This window comes from Liolophura sinensis, chromosome 10 (assembly GCF_032854445.1).
Source record: "Liolophura sinensis isolate JHLJ2023 chromosome 10, CUHK_Ljap_v2, whole genome shotgun sequence".
In the NCBI taxonomy this organism is placed as follows: Eukaryota; Metazoa; Mollusca; class Polyplacophora; order Chitonida; family Chitonidae; genus Liolophura; species Liolophura sinensis.
In genome coordinates this window covers 25,947,933-25,964,429 of record NC_088304.1, presented here as the reverse complement: position 1 = coordinate 25,964,429, position 16,497 = coordinate 25,947,933, and the positions used below count along the sequence as shown (strand labels likewise).

Here is a 16,497-nt window from a genome sequence, read left to right as displayed (position 1 = left end):
GGGTGGTGGTTTGTGTTGGTTCTGTTACAATGCAGGTTATATGGGAAAATTTTCTAAGCCAAAGGTTTGGAGGATTAAGAAGTCACTTTGGGTATAAAGGCCCTGGAGGGAAGACACAGTTTCGGGACTTAATTGTCATGTGCTAGGGGATTAAGAAGAAGTCACTTGGGGAAGCCACTCACTTAGGGAACCCACTCTCACTCTTAAGAACTTTTCATTTGGCGTGTTTAAAAAGGCCATATTACATCTGTAACCACTGTACCACTTGTTGTATGATAGTAAAATCATACTGGTATCGAGATCCGATTAATCAAATAACAACAACATTGTCGTTTTATGTGTTACACACATTGCTTGGTTTGCAGAATTTGCATTCAGGCATTTTGTGTAGAAGAAAGGCATGGTTTTTAGTCATTTCGTGTAATGACGAACTTTTTGTCATTACTTGTATTGCCTGGTGATCACAGGCACTTCACGAAATTACTGATTTGTTTAGTCATTACGCGTAATGATTGATTACACAGATTGACTGTAACATATATACCTGGTCAGTCAGTGCCGCCTTGTATATACTGGTCAGTCAGTACCGCCTTGTATATACCTGGTGAGTCAGTACCGCCTTGTATATACCTGGTCAGTCAGTGCCGCCTTGTATATACTGGTCAGTCAGTACCGCCTTGTATATACCTGGTGAGTCAGTACCGCCTTGTATATACCTGGTCAGTCAGTACCGCCTTGTATAAACCTGGTCAGTCAGTCGGCCTTGTATATACCTGGTCAGTCAGTGCCGCCTTATATATACCTGGTAGGTCAGTATGGCCTTATATATACCTGGTAGGTCAGTATCGCCTTGTATATACTTGATCGGTAAGTGCCGCCTTGTATATACACTGGTCAGTCAGTACCGCCTTGTATATACCTGGTCAGTCAGTGCCACCTTGTATATACCTGGTATATACTACACTTGCGCAGTTAATACCACCTTACTATATACTCGCTCAGTCAGTACCGCCTTGCACACACTCTCTCAGTCATTACAACCTAATTTACACTCGCTCAGTCAGTACCGCCTTGCATACACTCGCTTAGTCAGTACAGTCTTACATACCCTTGCTCAGCCAGTGCTGCCTTGCATACATTCGCTCAGCCAGTGTCGCCTTGCATATATTCCCTCAGTCAGTGCCGCCTTGCATACACTTGCTCAACCAGTACCGCCTTGTATATACTCGCTCAGTCAGTACCGCCTTGCATACTCTCGCTCAGTCAGTACTGCCATGCATACATTCGCTCAGTCAGTATCGCCTTGCATACACTCGCTCAGTCAGTACCGCCTTCGATGCACCAGCTTGGTCAGCACTGTCTTACAAACACTCGCGCAGTCAGTACCGCATTCGTCGCACCAGCTTGGTCAATACCGCCTTGATTGTCTCAATCTGTCCCGGCATGCATACGTTCGCTTGGTCAGTGTCGCCTTAAATACACTCTGTAAGTCAGCACCGCCTTGGAACAAACTTGCTAGGTCAGTACAGTCTTGTTTAAACTTGCTCAGTTCGTATGGCCTGGCTTACACTCGCCCAGTTAGTACCGTCTTGCATAGACTCACTCAATCAGTACAATACCGTCGTGCCTAGGCCCGTTTCGCCTGCACCACCTTTCACACACAGGCTTAATCAATCAGTACCGCCCTCCATGCACCAGCTTGATCGGTACTGCCTTGCACACACTCGCTCAGTCAGTACTGCCTTGCATACACTCACTCAGTTGGTACCACCTTGCATACACTATGTCAGTTAGTACCGTCTTGCAAATACTATTTCAGTCACTACCGCCTTGCATGCCCTCGCTCAGTTAGTACCGCCTTACATATAGTAGATCAGCCATTACCGCCTTCCTTGCAGTCGCTAAGCCAGTACAGACTTCTGTGCACCAGATCAGACAGTGCCACCCTGTATACACTCGCTCACCTACCACCGTTTTCATAACAATACGTGTCAGCACTGCCTTGCATACACTTCCTTAGACAGTGCCGCCCTCCATGCACCAGCTTTGTCAGTACCGCCTTGCACACACTCGCTCAGTCAGTACCATCTTGCATACACTAGCTCAGTTGGTACCGCCTTGCATACACTAGCTCAGTCAGTACCGTCCTGCAAACACTACGTCAGTCACTACCGCCTTGCATGCACTCGCATACACTAGATCAGCCATTACTGCCTTGCATGCAGTCGCTCAGTCAGTACCGCCTTCCATGCACCAGCTCATGCAGTGCCACCAGTATACACTCGCTGAGCTACCACCGTTATCATAACAATACGTGGGTTGTGTAATTGATATGAGCGCCTGATCATAAATCGCAGTAAAATACAATTTTGGATTTTTTTTATGTCAGGGTGTATTGTTTTCTATCTCTGTAGCCGGCTAAGATATCCCTGTATCCATTGCGAATGGATATTCACGTCCATGCTTTTGAATTTGTTTAGTGATATACCGCCAGAGCGCAAACAACGGGTCATGTTTTATTTCGTAAAGTACTTTAGTATCTGTATATCATAATTTACATACTTAACAGAGGTGTATATGCATGTACATACAGCAATAGCATGGCTCAGAGTGCACACTAACAATAACGATGTTTGGACCAACAGCTTCTGCCAGGGTAAGTATATGTAAGCTAGTCCGTCAATCTGTTCATCTGTCATTCCATGTAATACACACACACGCACACAGGCATACACGCACTCACTTAAAGCATCGCCCTGTCCGATACTCAGTCACTCGATGCCCAAACACTCAAACTAACCATTACATGTCACCATCGATACCTCCACCCAACCCCGACTCACGCCTGACACTCAACTAAACACTCAACCAAATAGTCCAGCAGATACTCAACTAATCTCCCAAATAAACAATCAACCAGATTCTCAACCGGACACTTTAGAATAGACTTCACCACAATCCGTCACACACTTAATCAGACTCTTCATCCGAATCTCAGCCGTGCACGCAACTAGATGCATGTAGTATTTAAAAACTGCATGTGACGTGAATTGCATTGGAAATTCTCCGTTTGCCCACTCTGCCATGTCAGGAATAGCATAGCAGCAACGGCAATTGGGCACACACACAACATAAATGTTTCATACAGAAATAACCTTGGCATATCAAACATGCTAGAAAATGTATGTTCACCACTATATACAATATATATATATATATATATATATATATATGTGTGTGTGTGTGTGTGTGTGTGTGTGTGTGTGTGTGTGTGTGTGTGTGGTGTGTGTGTGTGTGTGTGTGTGGTGTGTGTGTGTGTGTGTGGTGTGTGTGTGTGTGTGTGTGTGTGGTGTGTGTGTGTGTGTGGTGTGTGTGTGTGTGTGTGTGTGTGTGTGTGTGTGTTAAAAGAAGTGGGTTACCGATAACGCGCAAGAAAGGAAATTTGTACTCAAATAATGGAAGCTATACTGACTGTGTAACACAATCAGAAAGTTCCCAAAATGCTCTTTACATTAAATCAAACACTCAATCATCAAATGGTGTTGTTTTCTGGCTATATAAAACACCCATAAACAGAGGTATCATTACACAGAAATACTATGGATATTTCTAGTATGCATTAGAAAACACTCATTTTAGCTTTCATACATTTTCAGAGTCTTTGGCACCCCACGGGAAGTCATGGAGCTGGAGAACATAATCGAGCAACTAGGCTCGTTTGGGAAATACCAAGTAATTATCTTCGTTTTAATAAACCTGGCGGAATCACCGACTGCTTGGGCGATGGTTTTCATGGCTGTGGCGGGGGCCGTTCCTGATTGGTGGTGTGTCTCTGATGTTACCAACAACACTGTTACCTACAACAAGAACTACACGACATCTCCCCACTTTTGGCAAGCCGAAAATAGGTCTTTGAAGTCATGCACAGATCCATCCACAGGCGGAAGTTGTTCCAATATCATATATGATGAAAACATGGAAACTGTCGCTACACAGGTCAGTAGGAAAATTCCGTAAAAGTTTAGACCTCAAAGTCTACGTCTACCGGATGTCCATTCGACTCATATTGGGAAATTAAACTAGAAGTTTCTTGACACTCGAAATTTACTACCATAAATCTGACATTATCTGACATACTTTGAATATCATGCATTATCCATCTTCGCTGCATTCTATTCTTCTTACTTCTGTCGATCACGATGTTTCAGTTTGGTCTGGTCTGCGACCGTTCCTGGATAAGTGCTACCATAACAACCATTCAGATGGGCGGGGTGTTGCTAGGGGCGTGTGTCACTGGGCAGCTCGGAGATCTCATTGGTCGAAAAAAGACATTTTACCTGGTGTACAGTCTGGTGCTCGTTGTTGATGTTCTCGCCATATTTTCTCCATCCTGGCAAGTCTTCGCCGCCCTGAGATTTGTGCTGGGACTCGGCTGCGGGGGCGTTCTCGTGGTAAATTTTTCTCTACCCATAGAGTTTGTGGGTAAAAAATGGCGAACGATGACAGGGGCGATACCATTCTGGTCTTTAGGAGTCATGACCTTGGCTTTTCTCTCCTGGCTCATTCCAAACTGGAGACATCTGTCTGTTGCGTTTGCTTGTCTGGGAGCTCCACTCCTGCTCAGCTGGTGGTTAGTACTCTATTTGTAGTCTTTTGGTTCAGACCTACTGAGAAATGTACCAGTGTCCAAATTCATAGATCCATTTTGATTTTTAAGTCTAAAGTGTATTGTTTTTGTTGAGGAAATAGCAAAGTGTGATACATTTGCTCAAAAATTTAAAAGAAGAGACCACACTGAGACAACGTATTCCTCAAATAAAAGAGTTATACAAACTGTATGGAAAACGGTTTCAAACATCGTCATTTTCTACAAAATCCACCGATTCGACGTACATTGAAAGTGCCGCCATATTTTAGGTTCCTCCAAGGAAAAGCCTCCTTTCCTTCTTTTGAATATTCATTGTGACGTCACTGTGCTTAAGGTTTTACTCCTACCATATGGTTAATATGCTTTCCAGTCTCGGCTAAATATGTATGTATATAGCGATTATCGTGAATTTTAAGGTATGTGAAAGACAGCTGTAAAAAAGGCAGACTTTGGGATGTACTGGAGGACCACACCAATATATATCTGGAATGCCGTGCCCTAAAGAACTACTGGGCAAAGTTAAGCATTTGTGTAATCTGTTAAAATGGCGGCCTAAAGGCTGTTCCTTGAATCATTATTTATGCTTTTTTTTTTGCGCGTGTGCCAGATTACTGTATGATTTTAAGGTGTCTGTAGTAGTTGATGTGTTAGCGTAGCACAGTGACCCAGAAGTCTCTCACCAGTACACTCGCGCACTCGCCGTGAGTTCAAATCTGGCTCAAGTCGGTGTCCTCTCCGGTTGTACGAGGATGGTCCTGCGTTTCCACGGGCTCTGTCCGGGTTCTTCACACCATAACGCCGGAAATGGCGAAATGGTCTTGAGTATGGAGTAAAACTCGAAATAAATAAATAAATAAAAAAATAAATAAATATAGAATTGATACTCTAGCACACCACAAGCCATATCGGTTGTGTGAAACATATATCAGAAATCAGGGATTAAAAGTTAAGTGTAGGAGTGGATGCATAAGGTTTTTTACCACCTCGGCAATATATTGATGAACAGACAGTCCAAATTCTTGTTTGATCACCAGAGTAAATTCAACGTTTTCAACGTCCAAAACCCAAACCACAATAAATAAATAGATTTCCAACTATGTATATTTTCAATTCCTTGGTTTATTGACTGTCAGTAATAAATTAGTGTCTTTGTATAACTCAAAAAATTCCTTACACAACAACCAATCAATCTATGTTTTTGTAGGTTTATCCCAGAGAGCGTGCGTTGGCTCATCACGCATGGCAAAGTGGACGAGGCCAAGTCAACCCTCCAGAGAATCGCGAAGTTTAACGGAAAACCTGAGCCTGACCTGTCGAATCTTGAGGCGACCGTGCTGAGCGAGGTGGAAGCAGAGAGGAGGCGCGCTGCGCGATTTACATATTTCGATTTGTTCTCGTCATGGGAATACAGCGTGAAAACCCTGAAATTTACATGTATTTGGTAAGTCCCTTCCAATCGCTCCAGAAGTTCATATTGTAAAATTATCAAAGGCTACATAAGTGATTTTACATTATTTTCATCTTACTGTTATTAAATGCGATGCTAACACAGCTTTTGGGGAAATCTCTCCCGTCCAGTAAATTGTAAGTAATGTAAACCATTTCTAAGTTTCTGATACTTAAAAATGCAGTCATAAAATAATGCACGAAATAAGGAAAATTGGCAAGAGCTAGGCAGTATTTCAAGGGTTACGTGTGACCATTTGCCAAGTTCCACACTTGTCGTCGCCGCACTGGTTTTACTTTCCATACTGTAGTCTCAGTATTCAAAGAAAAGACAACAAATAATACAACCTGAGTTATTAGGGAAGTCTGGTGGAAACAAACCTAAACGCCTACACCCAATTTATTCGCTCGTGCTTGATGACTCGGTAAATCATCGTTTAATGTGGAATTATTTATAGGTCATTGGTACGGCATGTTATGGGCAGCGGAAACAGGGTGTCGAGTTACTTGACCCAACACTCATATGGTTGAAAGGCAAAATAGCGTGACTGCGTGACTTCAGCGGAAACTGCCTCGGCTTATAGAAATAACTAGCGCCTGATGATCTGGCAGAGCGTTTGATTTTCCCAGTGTGTGGTTTTGCTTACTTTGAACTGTAATATCTCGGTTATCCAACATCACAAAAATAACGAGATGTGATTTTTAAACTATATGTGGAATACTTCATTTATGTCTATATGCATTTGACCTAATATTACCATTTCTACCGAGTGAAACTGGCTTCATGGACGGAATCGGACCATGTTGTCTTATGAAGTCAACGTCTGCCAACAGCCTGTGGATAGTGCTCGGGCACTGCTCAATTTCCTCCCACCACATTGTTTGCCGCCGTCGTATAAGTGAAATATCATTGAGTACGACATAAACCTCAATTCAAATAAATAAATATAGCTTCTAGACTGATGCCTGAAACAACCACACATGAACCAAAACAGGCAGACAACCCTCCTAAAGCAGTGAATTTTCATGACTATTATCCAGTTTTAAATAGCTGTGTTATGTACATCTACAGGTTCTCATGTGGGCTGACATTTTACGGCCTGTCGTTCGGGGCAGGAGCTCTAGCGGGAAACATATACCTTAACATCTTTCTCACTGGTTTGGTGGAGGCACCCGCCGTAGCTTCTGTCATTTATTTTAACAATTGGTAAGTAGTAAACTACTAAAGCAACACCAGATAGGGGGTGCAAAAAGTAAACAATAGCCAGACACGATCTGGCATATACCTGAAACAATGAAATGATAGAAAATGAACAAAAGATTTTCGCCACACAATAAAGATCATGGAGGTAACCCCAGCGAAATTGTCTATTTGGTAGAATTTATGTTCGGAGAAAACAGTGAATTTAAAACGAAAAAAACCTACTAATAAACTGGAGTTAGTGCAATGGAAGTACAGAACTATGTCTTCAACACTAGTTATTTATTTATCTTTTAAATTTGTGTTTGACTGAGTAATTCTGTGATGTGCATTGTGGACCACTTAACATATCATTGACAACACAATGTCTTTTAAGTCAATATTAATTAAAGTAACGTATTTAATGTAGGAGTAGCACTTCCTGTGAAAGCCTGCATATTAAACCACAACGTCACAAGTATGAGTGCACTCATTAAGTTTCATCTCACTGGCGTCCAAACTTTATCAATGTGGTCCAGAAACCCCACCAAAGAATGCAAAAAATTAACTGATCTTTATTCATCATAATACTATCCAGAAAGAAATATCCAAAAAGTAGTCCACTGATTTTGCACTTTAAATGTACGATCTTGGTTCATGAACGTTTGCTTCTCCAGTAAATAAATGTGCTTTAAGCATACGTCTAACACTGGCCAAATAAGGATAGAAGCCAAACCACGTCAACCACAAAAATACATGTATACTTTGCATCATCTAATAAAACCCCTAGTTCTTTGACACAGAATATAGTGACAAGAGAAAACAGTTTGTCTTTGTAAAATACGAAACATGATCAATGTTCTCTATGTTCCCACCTTGGCCTATATTTATATGTCTATATGTGATCTGTGTTTGTTTAGCGCCGGTAGATGTAAAACTGCCTTCGCATTCCTCATCATCTCAGGTCTGGCCTCTCTCTCAGTCGTTATCGTTGTATATACAGGTAAGTTATCATAATTAATGGAAATGTTTCCTCCTGGTGAAGAAACAAGCCGAAAATCACAAAAATTGGAACATCTCGCAAAAAATACGTGAGTGAGGTTGGTTCATAGTTAACAGTTCACGATTCAAATTGGACCAATCATTATTTCTTATAATAAAAGAAGACTGGCGCTTACGCCATAAGTAAGAGGCGTAGACATTTCATACTTGGTGCCCAAACCAAACTTGGAAAGCCTAACAAAATGGCTTCAAAACTGATGTCACACTGAATTGTTTTTATTTATTTATTTATTTATTTTCATTGGTGTTTTACGCTGTACTCAAGAATATACTCACTTATACGACAGCTGCCAGCAATATAGAGGAAGGAAATCGGGCAGAGCCTGGGAGAATCCCACGACTATCCGTCGGTTGCTGAGAGACCTTCTCACGTACGGCCGCATAGGAAGCTAGCGTGAGCTCCATGACCGCATTGATGAGAGACTCCTGGGTCATTGCGCCGTGCTGGCATACTAATCCCCTCAGCCACGGAGTCCCCACAGAATTGTTGAACGAACTGTTAACTGGACGGTTCACTGGCATTAATGGTTAGATCGCCCGCCTCAGAGTCGGGAGACGGATCAAACCCAGGTCGAGCCATACCAAAGACTTTAAAAATGATACATTTTGCTGCCTCACTTAGTCCTCATTACTGAGAGGTTAGAGCAAGGAAACATGACTGGTTGACCCGGTGTCAGTATAATGTGACTGGGGGAGGTGTCTTGTGTCATCGTCATGATACGTGAGTGTCATGGACTCGCTCTGCCACAAGAGGACACAATGTATGTACACACACCTAATGACTGTTAAATACGACGCTAAACCCAAAGCATCCATGCATCCACCATCCATCCATGCATGCATCCATCCATCCATTCATCCATACGTACGTACATACATGTATACATACATAGATATACACATAGGCAACCACATCTTAAGTAATAGGCGTGGAGATCCCATACATTGTACGGAAACACATCTTAAGCGATTGATAGCCTATGGTGGTACATTTGGTGTCTCGACGGTCTATTCCTGAAGGTGTTAACGTATTTTACTTGTGATATTAACACAACATTTTGAATATTTCTAGACCAGTGAGGTCTAATAAATTGCGATTAACACCACTGCATGTTTTTTTTTACCTACTTCTGCTTACGATATAGTGCTATGGATCGTGTACTTTGCTAGTATTGAGACATTTATACGAACATTTAGAATGAAACCGTGACTGAGGTAAATTGACAAGAGGCTGTATTTAACCGATTACGTGTGGCCATTTACCAGATATCATACTGTCGTGGCTGCTCTGGTTGAATTCTCTTTTCTCATTATACCAGTGAATAAGGGTCGCAACTCTTAACCACGAGGTACACGAAGTGTGAGTTCAAATCTGACAAGAACAGAGAGATTTCCCAGATTCCCCAGTTCTTCCATCAGTTGGTGACAATAAGCGGTTGTTATTGCTCGCACGCCTTTTACACTGTCTTGCTTTCAATGAAGGTCATTTGTATTCCATCAATATACAGCCTGCATATCAGTACTTCAGACTGGCAAATCTCGTAAGTTGCCCACTATCGGCAGTTTATCCCGTGCACTGTGGTTTCCTGGCCGCCATCGTATTAGCAAAAAATTCTTGAATATAGCGTTAAGCGAAAATCAAACCAAATCAAACTGAGCTAAGATAGCTGTAAAGGCCAATAGGTTTACATTCATGACGTATACGATTTAATATGCATAAGACAAATGACATTGTATACGTAGGCTGGAAATATTAAGTGCAATGAACAAATGAGTAATTTTTGTATTACTAAGTTTTAGCCATGAGATTTTCCTAGATTTGAGAAATAAAAGTCTTTCCCGTATTTCTGCGGAAATAAAAAGAAACTGTCCTAACCACCAGTTACGCCAATCCATTTAACAAGACAATCCACTGAATTAGGAAGCAGTATCATATGACTGGATCCTGCGATTTGTTACCTGTGTGGACATGATCAGCGCCATCATTTATTTGTGCTAGTGAAGACAGAGATAATACATAAACAACATACAATATAAATAGTAAAAGCAGAGTAGCGACGAAAGTATGATAGCCGGAAAATGGTCACACGTAATCGGTGAAGCCCAGACTGTTGTCCATTTACCTCAATTAGGGTTTTGTTCTAATTGTAAATGCGTAAACCGGACCATAGCTTAAGCAGAATTTGTTAAAAAAGATGTAGTAATGTTGATTGAATTTTATTAAACGTTACTGGTTTAACTCACGAGCTAGATAACTTTGCCATTTTATTTTTTGTTTCACTTCAGCTCCTACTGCAAACTTAACCCAGATTACTGCAGCTTTGGCTTTAACTTCTAAACTCGGCATCGCCGGAGGATGGGTTGCCATACAAGTATTCACGGCTGAACATTACCCGACGGTTGTGAGGTAAGGAAAGATAACTCTTATTGTAATGTCAATGTAATCCAGTGTTGGTAAAAATAACACCGAACATTACCTCCTTTGGGCAAGTTATCGGCCATCAGATTCCTCCAATGGACACGTTGATTGGTTTATGTCTCCGTCAACGTGCGTTTTGCTTTCCTAATGCCAAAATTGCTGCCAAAATTCGTCTTTCGTCTTTCTATATATCAGTTTTCTCCAGACTTGTGTAGCTTTATTTAAAGGGATTTCTTAGTATTGGATATTCTATTTTACATATCAAACAACTACATTGAGCTGAGGCCGCAATGCGCCGTTAGACGTTTGACACACTGCTGAAACAGCGAGAATTAATTATCCTATTGTTTCTGTTTGACATTCTGCAGAAATCTAGGCTACGGATTCTCCTCCATGGCTGCCAGAATAGGAAGTATGATAGCGCCACAGGTTGTCTATTTGGTAAGAGTTCATACACTCAGTAAAACGCTGGAGCAGAAAGAAACGATTTTTTTTTGTAAATAATGTACACAAGAACTTATCAGATACTTCATGACACCTCGGAAGGTAACAATAACAATGCAGAAAGCGAACTTAACACCTCAGCAAACATTCTGTGAAGAGCACACAGTGGAGTATAATTCCTGTATGGTGTGTTTTGTGTAGATGTACAACATAGACTAGTGATGAGTTGTACAGAACAATACAGTGAAGAGATGAGGCTTCTACATACAGTACCGGAGGCCTCCGTGGCCCAGTTGTTTAACGCGCTAGCGGAGCGTACTGAGCCTCTCACTAATGCGGTCGCTGTGAGTTTAAGTCCAGCTCATTCTGGCTTCCTCTCCGGTCGTACGTGGGAAGGTCTTTCAGCAACCTGCGGATGGTCGTGGGTTTCCCCCAGGTTGTGCCTAATTTCCTCCCACCATAATGCTGGCTGCCGTCGAATAAGTGAAATATCTGTACGAACGGCGTAAACACCAATCAAACAAATAAATAAATAAACATACACTACTGATATACTGATGAACATGAACTGAAAGTGAAAACTAGCACAGTTGGACGGACCGAGTACGGTAGGCAAAAGCCAGAATGAGCCAGTAGGGCGGACTTAAGTTGGTAATACCTGAAAATCTCGCGTCGAGCAGAAATATTAGCAAAATATGTAAGCTTTCGTGGATTGCTGTGCATTGAAAGGTAGCACAAGACATTCATTTATTGCAAATGGGATTTATTATTTAACTGGGAAGTCAATCAACATTCATGTATTGAAAAATTAGTTATCCTCTAAATGTTACTAACTTTCACTCTCCTCTCGGTCACTCACCGTATCAGCTAAAGTACTGTATCCAAATTTTGCGCCGTCACGGATTGTTCTACCACATAACTTTTACGTTCAAATAATGTTGAACGTATCTGAACAGTATAGTGGCAGATAGTGACCATCTGAAGCGAGACCATTTTGACCCCGCGGGGCATGCTGTTCTTACAAAACCGCAACACAGCCTGGAAAGAGGCGAAGATCGCGGAAGTCTTAAATAGCGTTATCCTCGACCTTCGTGCCCCAGCGTAACAGGGCGATCCGAAATCTGTGCGTCTTCCGCGTATTACGCAGGTGCCCATGATTCAAGGCTTTACTAAATCGCGCGTTCCGCGGGGTCGTGAAAGTAGTGGTCAAAAATGGACGCTGTCAGCTATCATACATGTAGAAGAGTAATGCACGCGCCAGAAACCGTTAGATATCTAAGGGCAGCGTTACATAACGGTTTTACTCTGGAGGTATAGTTCATCCGAATGACTAACATCAACATGTCCACTCTCTTCGTGTTTTAGGGCATCATTCACTTGTACCTACCTTACATCATATACGGCAGTCTGATGGCCATTAGTGCCATACTCGTTTTGACGATGAAGGAGACACACGACACAGCCCTGCCAGATGAATTCGACTTTGGCCTGGTCAAAAGCCAAAAATGCTCGACGAAAGACACTGCCCCGGAGACCAGCAACCAATCCACAAAAATATGAAGTCAGGGAAAGATCATGTTCATTTTTTCAAGGTATATTTAGATAAGTCTAAACATATTGTTGTAAATCTATACAGATTATATGCAGTACTCTTCCAATTAAAGCTCAACACTATTTTCTTTAGATAACAACATAGGGCACAATTATGGTACAATGAGAAAGCGGCCACCTGTTTATCAGTTTAGCTTTGTAATTATTGTTTATTAATGTCACTGTCATATATATTTTATGTATAATTTGTGAGACAAAACTTGTTTCAAAGACCAACATTAGACTGAAACGGATATTATCCTATGCATTTAACGGTATACAGTAGGCGGATGGTTAGCAACGAATGTTTTAGCTTGGCCTATTTCATCGGCTACACCTGTTACATGATAACTTCAACCGCATACTGGGGAAGCCCTTGCGATCTACACTATTCGCATGTGGACAAAACAGTACTCATCTGTGTTTTTTTTTATTCAACCAAACGCATGTGCAAAATTGGAGGGAACGGGAAGAGCTGATACTTGGTTGGATCTACTGAACATAAAACTAGCCAATGGCTGGCAATTTTTGATTGAGTGTGCTTGCACAGTGTACTTGCACAGTGTAGATTAGAGTATCTCTTGTCACAGTGTATATGAGCTGTATGCCTAAAGCTAGTTAAGTCTGATTCTGTACATGTAATACATGCTACATGTTTGCAAATGCACGCACACATGCATATTTTCTGTCATTGTGAACAGCATACTGTGTCATTTATGTTGAAGTCAGGTGCTTAGAGCTTTGGAAGTATTGCACGTTTACGTTTTTTCTCTATATCCCTGTGCTAGGGTATTTTGTTTTCCTTATCACATTGCGTGGGTCATTCTTTATTTACATAGTTTCTTATATGCTGTGCACGGAAATATTACGTAACGTGTTTCATGTTTACACTGCATGTGTTATGTATTGCTTATGTATGTTTAGATCACATTATATTAGGTATTCTAAACTTACACTATAGTTTACTCATTATCACGGTGTGCCACGTGATGTGTGTTTTCCTTGACATTTTCCGTTATGTTCGAACTGATACATTTTTGACGTACTTTCATTTGCACTATTTTCACTCCTTGTTTGTCTTCAGATTTTTACGACATATTTGTAAAAGTAACATATTTGGAAGAAACATACTGAATATGCGAAAACTGCCAAGCATAATAAACATTGTTTCTGGTTTCATCAGATTGTTCATCAGTTTGTTCATCGGTTCGTTCATCAGCTTGTTCAGCGTTCTAACATATACATACACATGCAAACACACGTCAATACAGTTTTACAAACGCTAGATGTTACCCTGATGTTAACAATAATGCAAAACAAAACAGGTAACATAGTATGAACATAAAACTGGCATTTTAACCATGACAAATAGCTTTATCATATCTATAACTTATTGGTACTTCCTCGATCATTCAAGAATCCCGACAAATTAGTGCCATACATCAATTACAGATGTTTCATGCATCAATATAAATCCTTAATCCGTATCTATAATTCAGTATTTGCACCTCATTTAGCAACTTATCTTCAATCCTGGAAGCTATTTGGATCTCACTATGTTTTATACAACCTACGCGTGCATCAGTAACCATATAGCTGGAGTTGGACTGGCATAATACATCAATAAAAAAATAACTGAAAAAGTAATTCACTTTTGTCTTAAATCTTTACAATTTGTTTTGGCGACAAGTGAATGAATAACTGATATCGTGGCATATATGTATTTATTTGCTTGTTGTTTTCGACAACAACGTTCTTCAATTTTTCACTCCTTAGATGGCAGTCTATTTGACGAATAGAGGAAACTGGTGCAGGTGTTCGCGGAAAACCACCCACCTGTTGTTGTAGCAATGGTTGACGTCCCGGTGCTTATTCAGGGACAGTTGTGTTTGTGATAATGACGAAATCGAGGCTTCACCACTTTCGTAAACTTTCGACCCTCGTGTGACTTTCTTTGTGATTTTCAAAGATGCCGACAAGAGGGTCGAAAGCTTGGGCACCCTTCCACATTGACGTGACGATACCTTGATTTAGTCCTTATTTAGTCACTACACCCACGTACGAATATAAATCTAATGCAGCATATGGGTTATCGTGTAAGTTGTAAGGGTTGCTGCCCTTTGTAGAAGGCTGGCGTTCCTCACGAATGCTAAAATTTGCTGATCCTATTTATAGGCTGCATTCCTTCACAAATGAACCAGGAGTGATAAATGCAGTCCGTATTCTTATGACTTAGAAGGATCTCCGGCCAATCATTCCTTTGAATATCGCGGACGGCCCTCTGACCAAGCCGTTTACTGTAATGTCCGAGAAGAAGGATTGTCGTGCAGACCAGATGTCGGCCCCAGCCTGTATATTTGTTTATCTGATTGGTGTTTTACGCCGTACGCACGAATATTTCACTTATTCGACGGCGGCCAGCATTATGGTGGGTGGAAACCGGGCACAACCCGTGGGAAACCCACGACCATCCGCAGGTTGCTGAAAGACCTTCCCACGTACGACCGCAGAGTAAGCCAGCATGATATGGACTTTAACTCACAGCGACCGCATTAATGAGAGACTCCTTGGTTATTACGTTGCGCTAGCGCGCTGACCTTAGCCTGTATAGGATTATCTGGTACCTGGATAGGTGTGCATATCATTTATACTCACGAATTTCTCGGGTACATATATTCACTGAAGGTGTATAATAACAGATCTTGACCTCAGGAATAAACACCAAGAAATGAAATATATAAATAAGCCAAACTATGCGCCATAAATATTTTTTGTTATTTATTTTTCATATCTTTGTTCATTTTCCTGAAAACCATACTATTCGTCTTACAGTGCACTATTCAAAGTTCGCACACACTTTACATGTAGCAAAGGATTATGTGGGCATTTCCGTCAAACACAGCAGGATTTTCCTCAGCAAAAGCCACCTTGTTCGCACCGAAGTTATGGTGGGAAGAAATTAAAGAGGATTTGTACACAGAAATCTTGAAACGCGCTCACTATTTAAATAAAGTGGCCCTAAGTTATGAACTGTTTCTCTCCTGTGGTATATCAAGCTTCTCTGTGTGTTTGTGATCATTAAACAGTTACTTATGTTTTTAGTGTGGTTTGGACCTTTTTGTGACTGATCTGCTCAAAACTGATTGATCTAACGTGAAAGACGGCCAGAGGCCTACATCACCCGAGCAGACCTGGTAGGGCGGAGAATCGGCCCCCGAGAGGCACGATAAGAAAGTGCAAATTTCAAAATCCCAGTGCAATTCTCTAAATTTCCAAATAAGAAATATAAATCTTGTTCGAAGCACCCATAAAAGTTATATTTCCATGAAAGAGGTGGTTGCTCAGTAATAACTCGCCAAAAATGCACTCTCGATCAAAAACGAAGATGTTTCGCTTAAACGAGGCACTGTGTTTATAATTTACAGTATGAAGATCAACGTTAACCAGAAGAATATCTTTACTGAATATTTCATGCGAGTATTTCTACGTGCTGCCAAAGTTTCGATTTGGCTAACGTTTGTCTCCATCAGTAAGACGAAGACTTTTCAGGCATCTGATCTCTCAGGCATAATCTATAGTACCATGGACTATCATGAATTAGAATGGATGGCATTACGTAACATCTGGCAACTATAGCGACATCATACGTGAATCCTGGTTGAGAGGTCCTCTAGCTATCATTAACATTAACATTTTATGCGTAGCAGA

The 16,497-nt window shown here is 41.2% G+C and overlaps 1 protein-coding gene across 1 annotated transcript; it reads left to right on the top strand.

Moving 5' to 3' along the window:
- The first annotated feature begins 3,681 nt into the window (after window positions 1–3,681).
- LOC135477029 (organic cation transporter protein-like) lies at window positions 3,682–12,759 on the top strand. The gene is made up of 8 exons (XM_064757178.1): window positions 3,682–3,996; window positions 4,209–4,630; window positions 5,853–6,089; window positions 7,146–7,301; window positions 8,195–8,277; window positions 10,623–10,743; window positions 11,124–11,196; window positions 12,565–12,759. The coding sequence occupies exons 1-8, from the start codon at window positions 3,682–3,684 to the stop codon at window positions 12,757–12,759; spliced, it is 1,602 nt and encodes a 533-aa protein (XP_064613248.1).
- Window positions 12,760–16,497: the final 3,738 nt, after the last annotated feature.